Genomic DNA, 16,768 nt, shown 5'->3' with positions numbered 1-16,768 from the left:
TCTAGGCCTGACCTACGATGAAGTCATCAGCTTTGTGCCACCACCCCTTGACCAAGAAGAGATGGAGTCTTGAGTATCTGGTTTCTGTTCCGTTGATCCCACTTCACTGTGAGGGGAAGGCCTTTTCATGGGAACTCTCCAAATATCATTCAAGTGCCTCTTGTTGCAAAGATTTCCTCCATGGTGGAAGGGGTGTGTGTGTGTGTTATGTGTGTCTGACTTTTTGGAGGGTAAGAGATTATGAGCAAACTATCACAGTGACTTTACGTGGAGTGACAGATGCTCTGTGGCAGCCTCTGCTTGCTCTTGTTCGTGAGAGTCAGCTAGGCGGGCAAGAGCTGCCATCTTGTAGGGTTTGTTAAATGCAAAGTGAAAAATATTAAACATCCCAGACCCCAGTCATGCTTTTGCCATTTTGGCCTCTCCTGTGGCCCCACCTTGACGGTGGAGGTTAGACTTGACCACATCCCACAGTGGCATAGAGAGAAGGCTCACACCTTCTGGTTGCTTCACACCTGGAGCTGTCCCTCAGCGATGCATCAGCCAAAAAGGACCAACTGGCTTCTGTGCACTAGTCTGTGATGAACTTGCTTAGGTGTGATTCTCAGAACTCAACAGCTGTACCTGAAACTATAAATATGTCTGTGCCTTAAAAGGAGAGAAGAAAGTGTAGTTGGTTAGGAGAGTGCAGCGGATGAAGTTCTGAGCCAGGCAAGTAGTCAGGTTGTTGGACGGCCACTTGTGAACCCGAAGTGGCCAGGGAGCCTTCAGAGGCACCATGTGTGAGCATGCGTATATGTGCTTCTCTCTTTTCCTCCCTCACGCCCACACCCCCACCCAGGTGTCGTTGCCATTTCTCTGCATACCCACCACCTTCAGTGCAGAGGTTTCTTAAGTACTGGCCCCAGTAGTCAGAAGCTGGTTCTTGCTCTCAGTGTACTTCCTGCGTGCTCTTTATTCCTAGCAGAGTGATGATGTGTTTTGCACGTCTTGCTATTTGAGCATGCACGGTTGCTCGTCCTGTTCTCTTCCGGAGGCCCTGGTGCCAGGCAAGTTTGCCAGTGAAGACCTTGTGGGTAGTTCAGAATCCACGTCACCTCAGCTGATGCTATGGGCAAGTGATGTCATCCTCTCTTCAGCCCCCAGTGCTATTTTGTGTTGAACACAAGTGATACTCCAGGTGCTTTTGATGTGAAAACTATGAAGAAATGGAACAGATGGATGTATAGCATTTCCATTCTTGCCATCTGGTTTTCAACAGACTATTTTGGGGGAGCTGTCAACCAGGAAAGATCAGGGCTTGTCCCAGGAATATCTCAGACTTTGGAGAACAAGTCATTCTCTTCACTCCCAATAACCAATGCTAAGAAATGCTGAAAATCAAAGTGAAAAATAAAAGCTCATGAGGCCAGAAACTCCTTTTGCTATCTTTGTCTAAATATGGTTATTTTTTTTAAAAAAGTAACGAGGTGTCTTTTCCACCCTTTGGAAAAGGGGCTTCTCGGCAGCTTAACATTGACTTCTTGGTCTTGGTTCGTGGAGAAATAAATTTTGTTTCAGAATTTTCTATATTGCAGGAATCCATTGAGAATATGATTCCTTTTGATGGGGAGAAAGGGCAAATTATTTTAATATTTTGTATTTTCAACTTTATAAAGATGAAATATCCTCAGGGGTGGAGAAGAGTTGTTTTCATAATTTTCTGAATTTCAGGCATCTTGTGCTACATAAGGGCCCATACATTTAAACCTTTTGTGAAAGAAGAAAGCGTAGAGCCACTTCCGCTGTTGGCTGTGTGACAGAATCTTGTATTGGGGCCAAGGTGTTTCCATTTCTCTGTCACAGTGCAGTGACACCTGCACTCCAGAGGGACAGGGTAGGACCCCCACGTGAACTGGAGCGAGAAGGAAGGAGGCAGCTGATGGTGATCACACCTCACCCGGGATTCGCCCCCTCTTTAAAGGAAAATGAACGCAGAGGCCTCATCTCCTTTATATGCAGTTCAAATCCTCGTGATCCACAGCAGGATGAATTTTATCAGCCATGTTTTGTTGTAAATGCTAGTGTGACTTCCTACAGAAATACTGCTCTGAATATTTTTTTCATAAAGGTCTTTGCACATGAGACCATATACGTGTTAAGAGGCTGAACGCGCCAGGAGCCTGGACTCAGCTGGAGCCTGTGGAAGAGCTCCTTGGTCTCTGAGCATAATGCTCCCATCTCCTGACTTCTCTGAACAGAAAACGAAAGAGAGAATGAGGGAAAATTCTATTTTATTTGTACTCATGAACTTGGCTGTATTCATTTATGCCATATAGGATGTCATACAATACCACTGGTTAAAATAAAGCCTATTTTTCAAATTTAGTGAGTTTCTCAAATTTATTATATTTTTTCTCTTGATTTTATTTAATACACAATATAGCATTCTATCAATTGTCTTGCAACTGTGGCCTGGCATATGTTTCTGACAGACCTTAATATTACTCCTAAAATGTAGAAAACATTTATAGAGCTCCTTGCTTGTACATTTTATGGTTAAGCAGGTCAGAGTCTTTGATGTGGATGGCCAAAGCAAAGAGCAAATAAACAAGGTATAACACTACAGGCTACACTTGGGTGTCAGAGTGGCCTAGGACAGGGGTCAGCATTCTATGGCCCGGGGACCAAATCCAGTCTCCCACCTGTTTGTGTAGCCCACTAAAAGGGGTTTTTAGCTTTTTAAATGCTTGAAGTCAAAAGAAGAACAGTATTTTTGTAGCATGTGAAAAATAATGTAAAACTCAAATTTCAGTGCCCATAAATAAATGTTGAATCAGAACACAACCACACGTTGTTTATGTATCGTCTGTGACTGCTTTTGTGCTACAACAGAGTTGAATAGTTACGACAGAGACCATATGGCCTACAGTCTGAACTATTTACTCTCTGACCCTTTACAGAAAAAGTTTGCCGACCCCTGGCCTAGGATTTCAGATTCCTCATCTGAAACATGAAGTTTGTTTAAATATGCTTGAGTTCTTTTCAGCTTTGACATTCCAAGACTATCTGTAGAAAGTTATGCTTTTATTTTAAAATTGTAGGCAGAAGGTTGTATGTGTACATTGTTTATAGACTTTTGAGCAAATGTATTTGATGACTCGTCATATGGCCCTTGACAACAATATTCTTCAAAACTACTGGACTGCATCACAAGATTAAAGAGTCACGAGGTCTCACAGCTGTTCTCAGGGCCTGTGCTGGTGTGCTTCCTTCCTCAGTGGCCCCGGAATGCCGACTGACGGGGGTCCCAGGGTGGGTTGTGAGGCCCAGCCTGTGAGGATGTTGAGACTGTGCAGCTGGGGGTTTTGTCCTGTGCTGTCTGGTCCCTGGCTGGCAGCTGGGAATGATGGCAGGGATAGAAGGCAAACCAAGCACAGGCTCTTGTCTTCATTCTGTCCTCAGTGACTTCTTAAGGAGGTAAGAGAAAGGAGACCCAGTTGTGACATGTGATACATCAGCCCCTGTAAGGATCAGACAATGGTAGGAAATATTTTGCCTTCCCATACCAGAATCGGCACCGTGACACAACCTTCCTCCCAGGCTGCTGAGAGCAAAGGGCCTGTTTAGCTCAGGGAAAGGGTTGACACCAGAAAAAGCTCAGCTAAAAGTGAATCCACTTAAAATGGGGACCAGAATTTCATTGTATATGGTGGGGATTCGGGGAGAGAGGAAGTCTAATGGGGACTTTCATCATGAAAACCGAATGAAATTATAAAAGCTTGTAATTTAAAAAAATTCTTATAAAAGAAAGAATCAAGTGTTTGTTTTTCGAGTGAAACCATGTTTAGTATCCTACATATTCTTTCCACCTGATTTTTACAGCATAATCATAGAGGGAATTTTTTCAAAACTATTTGAGATCTGGGACTTCCCTGGCGGTCCAGTAGTTAAAAGTCCGAGCGCCCACTGTAGGGGGCACAGGTTCGATCACTGGTCGGGGAACTGAGATTCCACATGCCACTCAGTGGCAAAAAAAAAAAAAAAAAATTGAGATCTTCCTGTTTTCCTGTGGACCTCAATCTCTTGATATTCACATTGTCCTTTTTTATAAGTGATCACCTTGGTGATCACCTTATCACCTCTCCCTTTATTGTCATCCTCTGAGTCTGCCAGATCCACATTTTTCAGTGGCTTTGCTTGAGATTTGAGCAGTTTTCTAGCATTATTTGTCAAGTTCATCAAATCCACTCTTTTGCAAGATTTGCAGTTATTGCAATTAATCTGCATTATATTTGTGTCATTTGTCATATTGCTTACAATATAATCAATTAGAGACTAAGAAGACTAGAACGGGTAGCATAGGCACTTGGCACCTTATCTCGTGCAGCACACGCTGGGCCTCACCCAGGTCCCAGCCCCCCTCCACTGCTTCCTTATCATCTGGTATAGAAACGCACCTCCACCCTCCGGAGAGAAGCAGGCCAACGAAGGGCTACAGCAGCTACCTTCTTCCCTCCCTCAGCCTCTCTTCAGCGCCTCTCTCCGTAGCTTCATGTCACTTCCTCTCCTCTGTGGCACTGCTCTAAATGCACACTGCTTTCTCTGTCTGCTGGTCCTTGTGCGTGATAGTCCCTCTGCCTAGGACCCCCTGCCTTCTCCTGCCTCACTCCTCTGGGCCAACTTTCCCTGTCACTCCCTCTAAATCTTCCCTGAGCATCCCCAAGCTTGCATTAGGTGTGGCTTCTGTGTGCTTTTTTTTTTTTTTGGTACTCATCTACATTGATCAGTGGTAGCACTTGTCACATTGCTTTGTCATTGCCTGGTGTCTGTATCACTTGCTCAAGAGAAAAAACATGAAGCTTAAGGACACAGACTCTGGAACCAGTCTGCCTGAGTTCAAATCCCAGCCTCTCCATCTCCTATTGGTATAATCTTGGGCAAATTATTTTTCTCTCTGAACTTATCTCACAGGTTCACAGTCCTCATTGTGAGGATTAAATGAGTCAAGATATGTAAAGCCCTTGGCATACAGTAAGTGCTCAATAAAAGTTAGCTCAGGGCTGTATGTCCTTGAGGGCACAAACTCTCTTGTGCACTACAGTGTCCCCATCACCTAGCATGGTACCTGACACACAGTAGGCATCTCATCTTTATTGACTGAGTCAGTGAATAACTCATCTTTTAATCACTTGCAAATCATCTTGTCCTGTTTCCTGTTTTTACAATCGACAGCCTGCAGTAGCAAAGAACATCCAAAGAAAGAAACCAAATATGTAAAGATTATCTGCCCTAAGAAACCTTGCCATGTGCACGTTCCCAGTTTAAGAAGACACAAGTGTTAGAATTAGTTTCTGATTCTCTTGGCTCCATCTTGCCGTGTAATTCAAGTTGGATGCACAGCAGTTTAATGAATTGGAACAAGAATCAAAAGATTATTGAAGATGGCTAAGGGCCATGATCTAGAAAATTTGTTTCCCCATCCATCTGCCACTTTAAAGTGAAAATATCAGGGAAAAAGAAGGGGAATTGGAAGTCATTAGGGTACCTTGCACCCTCATTCAGCCATTCCACAAAGAGCTATTGGGTAACTTTGATGTGTCAGGCATGAGAACATGGGGAAAAAAATAAAGGTTAGATTCCTGCCCTCCTGCAGCTGACGTTCCAATGGGGGAACAGTCGTAAACAATGACTGTACCATTTCCCTGGCACCATAGAACAGAACCTCTGGGCGTCTTTTGCTGGTGGCCATTTCTGGGCCAGATGCACCTTTGATTTCACCTCCATGGCACTCAGCAGACAGGGAGTGGGATTTTCTAGTGGGAGTCCTGGGCCTGTGTGTCCTCCTGGGTGTTACCGTGACCTGATCAGCTGGCTCCACTTGCAGGGCAGCCGATGCAGCCGTCCGTTGCCGGTTGTGAGGTGACGTCATTGTCTGTGCCAGTGCACGAAGGCCCATTTCAGCCCCACCATTGCTCAGGCGTGACCCAACTCGAAGCCACAGCTCTGCCTGGTGACAGAGGCATTGCCTATCTGATAATAGCTGCTGACAAAGTGTTTGTGGTAGGGAGTATCCCCATATGGAAGCTGTTCTCTCCCCTGACAAATCCTACCCTGCTCCACACCCCACCCAGCCTCTCCCCAGCCTCCATGGGAGTCAGGTAGCCACTCCACGTGTTTCCGTAACTTGCACCAAGCTGACTAGTGTCAAAGCACCTACCATTGTACTTTTTCTAACTACATATTATTCTTTCACGACACACGTAAAACGTGTTTATCGCTGAAAATTTTTGAATGTAGCTAGGTAACCTCTATTACCCCACTACCGGGAAATAAGAGCTGTTGGCAGGTTGGTGTAACTCCTAAAAATTTTCCTAAATCAGTAAAGATATATAACTTTTATAAACACAGATGCATATAATTCAGTCATCTGCGTCAATAAATGGTGTTGAAACAACTGGACACCTCCTCCTTTCCTCCCTTTAGCTACAATCACTTGCAGGCAAATCAAAGATTTAAATGGAGAAAGGCGTTTGAAGCATGTCACAAAGCCCAGAAGCCACAAGAGAAAGGCTCGTGATTTTGACGACACAAAAACTGTAAAACTTCCGTACACTGGAAGCAGTTTGGCAGGATTTAGTAAAAGTGGAAGCTACACATCCCTATGACCCTGTGTTTTACTTCTAGGTAATTATTCTAGAAAAACTTTCCCATATGGGCTCAAGGAAATGAGTATGGGGACTTTTCACTCAGCATTATCTGTAATAGAGAGGAAAAAAAAAAAGCCTGGAACAGTCTTCAAAGTCCATCAATGGGAGAATAGGAAAGAGAATTCCCTAGTGGTCCAGTGGTTTGGACTCTGTGCTTCCACTGCAGGGGGCATGGGTTCGATTCCTGGTTGGGGAGCCAAGATCCTGCGAGCCCTGCGACATGGCCAAAAAACAGAATAGAAAAATAAATTGTAGTGCATTCGTGTGATGAAAGAGTACACAGCAGTGAGAACAAATGAACTAGCATGACTTTGCCTTCTGCTCTCCCCTGCTACCCGACCCCACCCCAGATTTCGTCTGTGTCCCAGGAACAACTGGCAATGTCTGGAGACATTTCTGTTGGTCACAGCTGGGTAGTGGAGGGTGAGCTACTGGCATCTATGGGCAGAGGCCAGGGACGCTGCTCTGATGCACAGGGCAGCCCCTCACCCCCGCCACACAAAGAATTATTGGGCCCCAAATGTAAATGTCACTGGTGCCAAGGCTGAGAAGTCTAAGCTAGATTAAATCAACATGGGTGGATCTCGCCAACAATCTTGAGTGAAAAAGGAAATTGCAGAATTATCTAGCTTGATATTTTTATAGATACATGCATATATAGCACAAGTAAAAAGCACATATGGGAACGATGTGCACCAGCTTTCCAAATCTGGAACAATCCATCCATCCAGGCATTTTTTTTCTTTATTCTTTTCTCACAATGCTGGAAACGTCTCTTTATTGATACAGAAGATAACAATACAGTAATAGTGTGTGACCCCTTGCCTGCTTTATGTAGGCTAAATCCATCCATAATGGAATTATCAGGAAAGATGAGGTGCACATTTTCACCCTTTTAATAGCAAATGGCCAACCAGTTCTAACGCTGGTACCAATTTACGCTCCTACCTGCAGCTGACAGTGCGTTGTCATTCCCTTTTTTGCTCTGCCTCCCTCACTAGGGTATGAGCTTCCTGAGGACAGGATACATGACATCCATCCACGTCTCCTCCATGTCTTGATAGGTGCTCATTGGTGGAATGGATTAAGGCTTTACAACACATTGCTGAGTATGTACAGAGAACAGAGAAAACTAAGACACTCATGCCCTCAAGAAACTTACAGTTTAGTTTTGTTTGAAAGTTAACTGACAGTTCAAGTCTAGGCCTGCTGAGCCATGATCCTACAGGAGTCAGAGGAGGGAGAGCGCCCGTGGGCAGGAGCAGCCTGGCAAAGCCAGCCCCAGGAGGTGCTACTGAGCCAGGTCTTGAGGCATGAGGGTCCGCCCCATCTTGGGCAAAGCAGAGAAATGGCATTCCAGGTGGGCAACAGCTCAAGCCAAGGTGTGGTGACAGAGGTGAGCAAGCCATGTTTGTGAGATACTTAGAATAGAGGTTGTGCACAGATGCCGTGGAGGATCTGATTAGCAAGGCAGGGCCCAGATGAGGGCAATCCTTGTCCAGCAGTCTAAGAAGTTTAAACTTTATCCCAAAGGCAATTGGGAGCTAACAGGGTGGGGAGTGACGAGGAGGCAATGCTGCTCTAACCAGGAAGATTAGTCACAGCTGGCTCGCCTGTCACACCTGCTCAGCCTGGCTCCCAAGCCGCCCAACTGGTGCACCCTCTCCAGGTGACCAGAGCTGGAGCCCCAGCCCCCTGCATGTTAGGAAGGGCAGCCTCAGGGAAGTGTGAGGGAGGGGAGGCCTGACAGGGCCTGTGAGGCAGGGCCAGGGGGTCCAGCTGGTGGTTTGTACCTGAGGAGTCCCTTACTCATCCCTGTTGCCACACCTTTGCTTGGGCTGACAGGGGTGCCCTGGAGCTGCTCATGGTGGTTCTTGGGGGCTGATTTTATGTACCTCTTCTCAATTCTGTGTTCACTGATGTCAGGTTGGTAGCGTGAACTTGGCCATGGTGGGGGTATTTATACCACAGAGATCGACAAACACTAGGCATCCCCCAGCGCTGGTTGTCCCACATACCACTGGCTGTTTCCTTCTGGAAGTCACGGGGATTCAGTTATTAGATTTGAAGAATGGCAGGAAAGGAGTTTTTTTTTTTTTTTTTTTTTGCCACACTGCACAGCAGGCAGGATCTTAGTTCCCCGACCAGGGATTGAACCTGTGACCCCTGCAGTGGAAGCGCGAACTCCTAACCACTGGACTGCCAGGGAACTCCCGGGAGATTCTTGTTTAGGGAAGCCAAATGGAGCCTTTAGGAAAATGAGTGTCTGCCAAATAATGGAGGCACCATCAGGAGAATAAATTCAGATTCCAAACAGGTAAAGGCTGGCCCTTCACAGGCACCATCCAGTGCAGCTGAGCGTAGTGGTTACCAGCACTGACTCTGCAGCGAGACTCCTGGGCTTGAATCCTGGCTCTGCTATTTATTTACTAGCTGTGTGACCTTGAGCAAGTCACTTCACCTCTCTGTGCCTCATGTTTGTCGTCTGTAAAATGAAGGGTATTTGGGTTTTTTTTTTTGCGGTACGCGGGCCTCTCACTGCTGTGGCCTCTCCCGTTGCGGAGCACAGGCTCCGGACGCGCAGGCTCAGCGGCCATGGCTCACGGGCCCAGCCGCTCTGCGGCATGTGGGATCCTCCCGGACCGGGGCACGAACCTGTGACCCCTGCATCGGCAGGCGGACCCTCAACCACTGCGCCACCAGGGAAGCCCTGTCGTATGTAAAATGAAGGGTATTATTAACCCATTTCATAGGGTTCTTGAGAGAAATGAGTTACATGTACATAAGCTCTTTGAACGATTTTTGGCAAGTAATTAGTGCTCTGTCAATATTTGTTAGATACATAAAATAGAAAACTAAGTATTCAGAGAGGCAGTGTGACTTACTTAAGGTCACACAGCAAGTTAGAGGCAGAGTTGGAATCATCCCTACTAGTCTTGTCTGGATTTCTTTGACCTGACAAGTGTTGTGGGGTTGATCCATGTGTCCCAGCGTTGGATTTTTACATAGAAAGGGTGGAGCAGGCAGACCCAGTGGCCTCTGCCCCGGAAGAGCAGGCTGTTGAGGTGTCCTCCAGGTACACAGCCTCCTCTTCCTGGGGCAGGTCACACAGGAGCCCAGGCAGCACAGCGACCCTATTACCGAAGTTCGTTCATAAGGTCATTCAAGCCAGGACTGCCCCCCAGGCATGAAGTTGAGTTCGGCCAACCTATCAGTTGCAAACAAATAAGACAGAGATGTATGATAATAACAGTAGCTCCTGTTTATAAAGCCCCTACTACGTAGTACCTGCCATTCAGTCAGTCAATGTATGCCAGGCATAGCTCTAGGAACTTGGGATTCAGCAACAAACAAAATAGACAAAACGCCTACCCTCGTAGGCCTGACACATAGAAGGGTACATATAAAATAAATAAAGGCTTGAAGGAGACTGAGGCCGGGAAAGGCAGGTGGGGCATGGCTTGTGATGGGTCAGGGAGGACTCACTCTCAGAGGAGGTGACATATGGCAGTCCTGAAGGACAGAAGGGAGCACCACGCACAAGGCCTGCAACCTTGCAATCCACAGTCTCATTAAATCCTCCTTGCCAGGTGGGTGTCGCTCTCCCATTGTACTGATGAGGAAGCTCAGAGACATGCACTCACCTGCTCAAGGTCACACAGCTCTATGTGTTGGCATGAGATTCAAACCCAGCTCTGCTTCCCAGTCCCTGGCTACTCTCCACTGGTTCAGAAGAGTACGAGCCCACCCAAGAGCGTGGATGTCACAAAGCCTGGGGGTGCGTGGTGGGGAGCAGCTGGGGTCATCGGGTCGGCAGGGTATGTACAGGGGTCCTGGGGTGAGCAGGTCTGCGGTTCACTCGGGAACACCTCTTTGAAGAGGTGAGTTTAGAGCCGAACTTTAAAGACCAGGAAGGAAGGGCAATTCCAAAGGGTGGAGGGTCTGTCTTATCTAGAACCTCAGTGGGAGCAGTGAGGGACATAGACAGGGAAAGGCCTGCTTTGGAATCAAGTTTGGTGCAAATTCTTGGGGAGAAAAGAGGTCCCCAAGTTTGGGCTGTGCACCCTGCTTTTTAATTAAGAGCTTTTTACCACCACACAGAGGTCCAGCCTTGCACACACAGCATAACATGCATGGGCCTTGCCTCAGGAAACAAGGAGAGAACAGTGAAAGCCAAATTTCCAGGACAGAAGGTGCCCAACTGACAGAGGCCACTCCCCAGATGCCTCACGGTAGACGGATGCCAAGCACCTTCCCCTACTGTTACTCCCTCAGGTCCACCGTTTGGTCCTCAAACCACATCCCCTCACTGCCTCTTGTACCCACAAGAGACACAAAAATCTTTGGTTCATTCCTTCACTAAGTCTTTACTGAGCACCTACTGTGGGCCAGCATGGTGCTGGGGGCTCAGCAGTGACCAAGACACTGTCCTTGCCCTCATGGAGCCATTTTTCCATTTGTGGAGACGGACACCTCACAGAGGACAATGCAGATTAATTAAAAGTGTGGTGAATGCTACAAAGGACAATGCAGAGATCAGAGGGAGCGGAGGCCTCGACATTGCTGGAATATTCCACCAGACGGACCCCAGGCCATGTCTTCACAGGACTGGGTCAAGGACAGGAGGGCCCGTCCAGTAGGCTGGGTGAAGGGAGGTGGCTCTTGGGTGGAGGAGAGGGGGTGTGAAGGACAGCGCGGTGTAGGGTGTGAAGAGGGGAGGTGTGCTTTCTGGGAGCTGCCCCTCTAGCAGCGCTGTCCCTACCCCCATCCTCCACCAGGGGGTGCTAGCGCTGAGGCAGGGAGAGAGGACCAGGTCAAGGCAAGGGGTGGGGAGGCTAAGAGAACAGCTCTGCAATGGAGGGGCGCCTGTGAGCAGGGCATGGCTGATGTTCTGTTCTTGGGATGGATGTTCTGTTCTGGCCCTGAGTCCCTAGAAGGGGAAGAGGTACTGCGGGAAGATGGCCCAGTAAGCCAGAGGCCAGTAAGCTGCCCCAGGTGTGCTGAGCTGGAGGACTTACCAGAGACTTTTGGAGTGGGGAGTGGCGGGGCACAGGAGGAATGAGGCTGGAGGGCAGGTCCGATGTGGGAACAGAGCGGAAACGTTTGGAAGGCAGCCACCTGCTCCCCCCACCCAGAGATCTGCCTGGCTCGCTCCCTTGTTCATTCAGGTGCTGCTCCAATGTCACCTCTTCATACAGACCTTCTCTGCCTCTCCCCCTCCTTCCACATCTAAAATCAGTACTCACAGCCCTTCTTTATATCCTTACTTGGCAATATTTTCTTCACAGCACTTACTGTTACCTGGCATTACATTTGACTGAGCCATATAAAATTGTCAAATATCAGGGCTTCCCTGGTGGCGCAGTGGTTGAGAGTCCCCCTGCCGATGCCAGGGACGCGGGTTCTTGCCCCGGTCTGGGAGGATCCCACATGCCACGGAGCGGCTGGGCCCGTGAGCCATGGCCGCTGAGCCTGCGCGTCCGGAGCCTATGCTCTGCCACGGGAGAGGCCACAACAGTGAGAGGCCCACGTACCGCAAAAAAAAAAAAATTGTCAAATATCAGCAATGTCATATGGTTCAACCCAATACTGTATATTTGTTCACTGGTCTTTCATCTGCCTCCCCCACCAGCATGTCAGGTCCACCCGGTAGGGATTATTATCTGCTGCATTGCTTTTTTTTTTTTTTTTTGGCCACGCTGTGTGGCACGTGGAATCTTAGTTCCCCGCCCAGGGATCGAACCTCGGCCCCCTTCAGTGGAAGCGCAGAGCCCTAACCACTGGACCGCCAGGGAAGTCCTATCTGTTGCATTTCTGCTACATCCTCAGCACCTAGATCAGTCCCTGGCACACAGTAAATGTTGAATGAATGGGTGTATGAATCCTTGGGCTGGGTGTTTGGCAAAAAAACTTGATAAAGGAGTTGGACATGAGTTGGAGCTGACTGGGGAGTTGCTTCTGCAGCTGGGACTGAACAGCAAAAGGGCAGAGCAGCCGGGTACCTGGGCCAGGGAGGCAAAGCTGGACAGCACTGGGGAAGGAGCATCTGGCGAGCACCTACTATGTGCCAGGCACTGAATTAGACACTTCTGTCATCTCTTTTAGTCCTCGTGACAGCCCCATGAGATGGGTATTGTCACTTACTCTCCCATTATACAGATGGAAACTAAGGTTTAGCGAGGCTAACTAATTTGTCTGAGGCTCACTAGCTAACTTAACAAGCCACAGAGTAGCCCCCACGTGCAGGGGGCCTTCCCTCTGCATCTCCTCACCTCCTTGCAATTTTGATTGTTTCGTGGAGTTTCAAAAGCCCCTAAGGAGCATGGGACCCTCTCAGATTTGGGGCCAGAGCTCTCAGGCTGCCTTGCTGTTTCATGCTTGCGAGACCCCAGGTAGGTCATAATTTCTCTTTTTGTAGAGGCTTCATGGCCAACCATGGTGAGAATTTGAGTAGCTGGCCCTGCTGTTTGGGAGCACGAGGACTGTAGTGTTGGAGGAGCTGCCATATTTCTGAGTCAAGATGCAGTCTGGGAGGCCAGGATGGGCACCCAACCTCATAATCATGTGGGGCTTTTGTCTCAGTTTCTAAGACGTCAGTCCGCAACCCCAAAACCATGTCCCTGCCCTCCAGAGGCTCACAGCCTCGCTAGGAAGGCAGCACCACAAGAACAGGCACTTGCTGGGCACCAGGCAGCCTGACTGGTGGTTAGGCGTATAGACTCTGGAGCAGGACACCAGGTTTGAAGACCACGTCCACCACCTTCTTGGTCATGCGTGGCTTTGGGCAAATTACTTAATGCCTCTGGGCCTCAGTTTCTCCATCTGTACTAGGGAAATAATGGTATCCTGACACCTGGGAGCTGCCCAGTCCCATCAGCCAGGCCCTGGCATTGCTCAGAGCTGGCCTAGCACAGCTCATCTTGATGTGCTCCCGTTGAATGCAGACAAGGCCATCTGTGACCACAATGGATCAAGACAAAAGCAAGACACTCTGTAATCACAGAGAAAACACGAGTATTGTCCAAACCACAAACGTGACCAAACACCCCATCTAGCTACCCTGAGTGAAGGTTGCTGCTTTACCAGTTACGGCTCTCTCCTCATTCTAGTTGGCCGTCCTTCCAGATAAGATTTCTTAAGACACCTAATCACGGAATCACCTCCACTTCCTGATGGCAACTCATCTGGACCAAAGTCTGGCTTCCTTATACCCTCTACCAAATTACCTAACGCAAGCCCAAACCTTACAATAAGTCCTTTCCAACACCCTCTTACTGAGACACAGACCCCGTTCCCCCGCCCCCGGTTCCCACGTGCATGTTCCCGCCTCAATGCAGTGAGTGACAAGCCCAGCTTGTTCACCCACAGGTGTGTTTCTGGGTATCTTTGGCTAGAGGCATTGACAGTCCCTACCTCATCGGGTTGTTGTTTTACCGCACTTGGAATGAAGCATTCCCAGGACCCTTTAAATATACTTATCATGTTTTAATATCATTTCCATTTTACAAGGAGGACACTGAAACTCAGAGAGGGGAAGGAACTTTGCCCAAGGTCACATAGCTGGTAGTGCAGAGGCAGGATGGAAACGCAGGTCTCCATTCCAAAGTTGGTTTCCTCACCCCCCGCCTCGACGTTGACAGGGCAAAAACCGACCACACTGGGCCGGTGTCTGGGAGGAGGAGAGCAGAGGGGCCTCGGAGCTCAAAGAAAAGAGAGCACCGGGACTGTGGGAGGGGACACCCAGGAGGTCCTCAGTGACCCCTCCTCTTCCTCTCCCATTCATGACTTCCCAGACAGGATCGCCCAAGGCCACCTCTCCAAGGCTGCGGAGGCCCGAGGTGGGGGGTCAGTGTCAGCAGAGTCTGAGGCCTGAGTCACTTCCTGACCATTGCTTAAGAGGCATTCAGAGCCACAACCTGAGTGGCCAGCTCATGCCCTTGCAGGATTGCACCCACTTGGGCAATGAGCACTTCCCTGGTATTCCTTACCTTTCTGGGCTCACCTCTGCCACACTCAGGTTTTCGAGACACACAGCACAGAGGCTCAAGGCCCATCCCTACCCTGGAGAACTGGATCCTCAATCCAGAAGGAAACCTGAGTCTCCCGGACGACTCTCTCTTGCCTGTGTCCAGCCCTAGACTCTGCCTTCCAGAATCCTGCCCCAACTTCAGAATCAGAGTGCCTTCCACTGGCGCCACCGACCCCCAAGACCCAAAACTCCTGCAGCCCTCCCAGGCTCGTAGCCCCTCACCTTCTCCTCCTATAGTGTCTCAGGGCTGGAGTAGGGGGTGGGGCAGGGGAGAGGGTGGGGAGTATGTCAGATTTCTAGGGCAGGATGTATGAGGGAGACATGGTTTGATCAGTAGACATGTCCTTATGATGGGTGAGGTAGATGATTTGAAACACAGGCCGTCTCCTTTAAGAAGCAATGCCTCTCAACCCAGAGACAATGCATAGCCTTGGAGTCTCAAACCAGATGGTCTTAGCTTCTTCAACCCAGCTCTGTCCCTTACCAGCTGTGTGACCTTGGGCGAGTTACTTAACCTTTCTGTACCTCAGGTTCCTCATCTCTAAAATGAGGATAATACTACAACTGACTCATAGGACTCTTACCGGGATTAAGGGAGGTGTGTGTGTAAAACACTTAGAATAATGATCGGTACGTGGCAAACCATTAAATAAATATTTTTTCACTTTTAATGGACTGACTCTTCCATTCATTCTCCATATAGTTTTACACACCCTACTGTGTGCCAGATATGCGTAAGACAGATTCCCCGTCTGCAATGCCTGTTGGGCATTTCTGTGGGATCTCCCTCCCCCAAACCCCCAATCGTCTGGGCTGTGCCCGACGCTGCAGGACTGCATGGGAGGGGCTGTGGCATAGGGTTTGGGTTCAGAAGACTCTCTAGGGAGGACTCCCAGCTTTCTGCAGGCCACGAGCAAGTTCCTTTCCTTCTTCTCTACTGTTGACAAAGTGAAGCAGGTGGTCCCCATCCCTTCCACAATCCCTGTCCCAGGCCAGGCATCTGGACCCCTTATAGCCATTCTCCACACCTGACCCTGTTCCTGGGCATTCTCGGTAATTTAATTTGAGCACAGAATTTTCTCCAGGACGCACAAGCCACCAGATACAGGTGGCAGAAAGCCTTGGCTTGTCATTGCCCTCATGAGGCAATAGGAAACCAGCAAAAACTACATTCAAAACTGGAAATTTGAACCTAGACTGGATAGTTGTTATTACAGGATTACTATTATTAATTTTAGGTGTAAAAATGATACTGTAGTTGTGTTTTTAAAATAATCCTTATCTTTCAGAGATACAAAAAATATTTATGGATGAAATGATATGATGCTTGGTTTTGCTTCAAAATGATGGGGGAGGAAGTATGTAGAGGAAACAGAACTGACTAGGAGTTGATGTAGTTGTTGAAGCTGTGGGACTGGGGCCATGCAGGGTCATTAGAACCTCCCTATCAAAGTGTGGTCCAGAGATCTTCGGAGCCTAGGAGCTAGTTAGAAATGCAGAATCGACTCCACCCCAGATCTACTGAATCAGAATCTGTATTTAATAAAATATAATTCCCAGGGGATTCGTGTGCACATTCAAATGTGAGAAGCATTGAGCTAGTCTGTCTACTTTTGTATACGTTTGAAACTTTCCATAATCAAAAGACGTGGGGTTTTGTTTTGCTTTGTTTTTTCCCAAAATTGTCTTCAGAATCTCCGGGGAGATCCTCCTACAGAGTCCCGCGCTGGAGGAATCTGGGAGGCTGTATCTTCCCGCCGTCCGCCATCCGTGGGAGCCCCTCGGGTCTATCGGGCCCCCAGCCCCACCCCAGCACACGACGGGAAGCACCCTTTCCCTGCAGGGCAGCTCACCTGCCGCTTCTAGCTGGTCTGTGGTCCGGGCGCCAAACTCCGGGGCTGGCGGAAATCGGGCTCCCCAGGTTGCCGTCTGGCAGGCCTGGGCGTGGCTGCGGGGCGCACCTGGGCGAGCCGGCAAGTGGGACGCGGGGCCGGCCGGGGCCCCCGCCCTCGCACAGGGTGGGGAGGAGCGGGCGGCGCGGGGCGGGCAC

The 16,768-nt window shown here is 48.8% G+C and overlaps 1 protein-coding gene and 1 long non-coding RNA gene across 7 annotated transcripts in view; one reads left to right on the top strand and one right to left on the bottom strand.

Annotated features, from left to right (window-relative positions):
• Positions 1-2,367, top strand: part of MAPK14 (mitogen-activated protein kinase 14) — a 75,024-nt gene extending 72,657 nt beyond the window's left edge. For all 5 annotated transcript variants that reach the window (XR_012334494.1, XM_019949670.3, XM_019949667.3 and 2 more), the window contains one exon: positions 6-2,367. Coding sequence is in view for 4 of the 5 variants with exons in the window: in XM_019949670.3 (XP_019805229.1) it covers positions 6-73 (68 nt within the window). In the remaining variant the exon portion in view is untranslated. The remainder of the gene's footprint in view (positions 1-5) is intronic.
• LOC117313860 (uncharacterized) lies at positions 2,261-16,699 on the bottom strand. Of its 2 annotated transcripts, XR_012334495.1 has the most exons (3): positions 16,572-16,699; positions 7,638-7,794; positions 2,261-6,902 (listed from the first exon to the last, which is right to left on the bottom strand). It is a non-coding gene; the product is annotated as an uncharacterized lncRNA (long non-coding RNA). The 2 variants fall into 2 exon arrangements; XR_004528438.2 differs by having other exon boundaries at positions 7,638-16,640.
• Positions 16,700-16,768: the final 69 nt, after the last annotated feature.

The sequence above is a fragment of the Tursiops truncatus genome, chromosome 10, assembly GCF_011762595.2.
Source record: "Tursiops truncatus isolate mTurTru1 chromosome 10, mTurTru1.mat.Y, whole genome shotgun sequence".
Classification (NCBI taxonomy): Eukaryota; Metazoa; Chordata; class Mammalia; order Artiodactyla; family Delphinidae; genus Tursiops; species Tursiops truncatus.
This window is presented reverse-complemented; position numbering and strand designations above follow the sequence as displayed.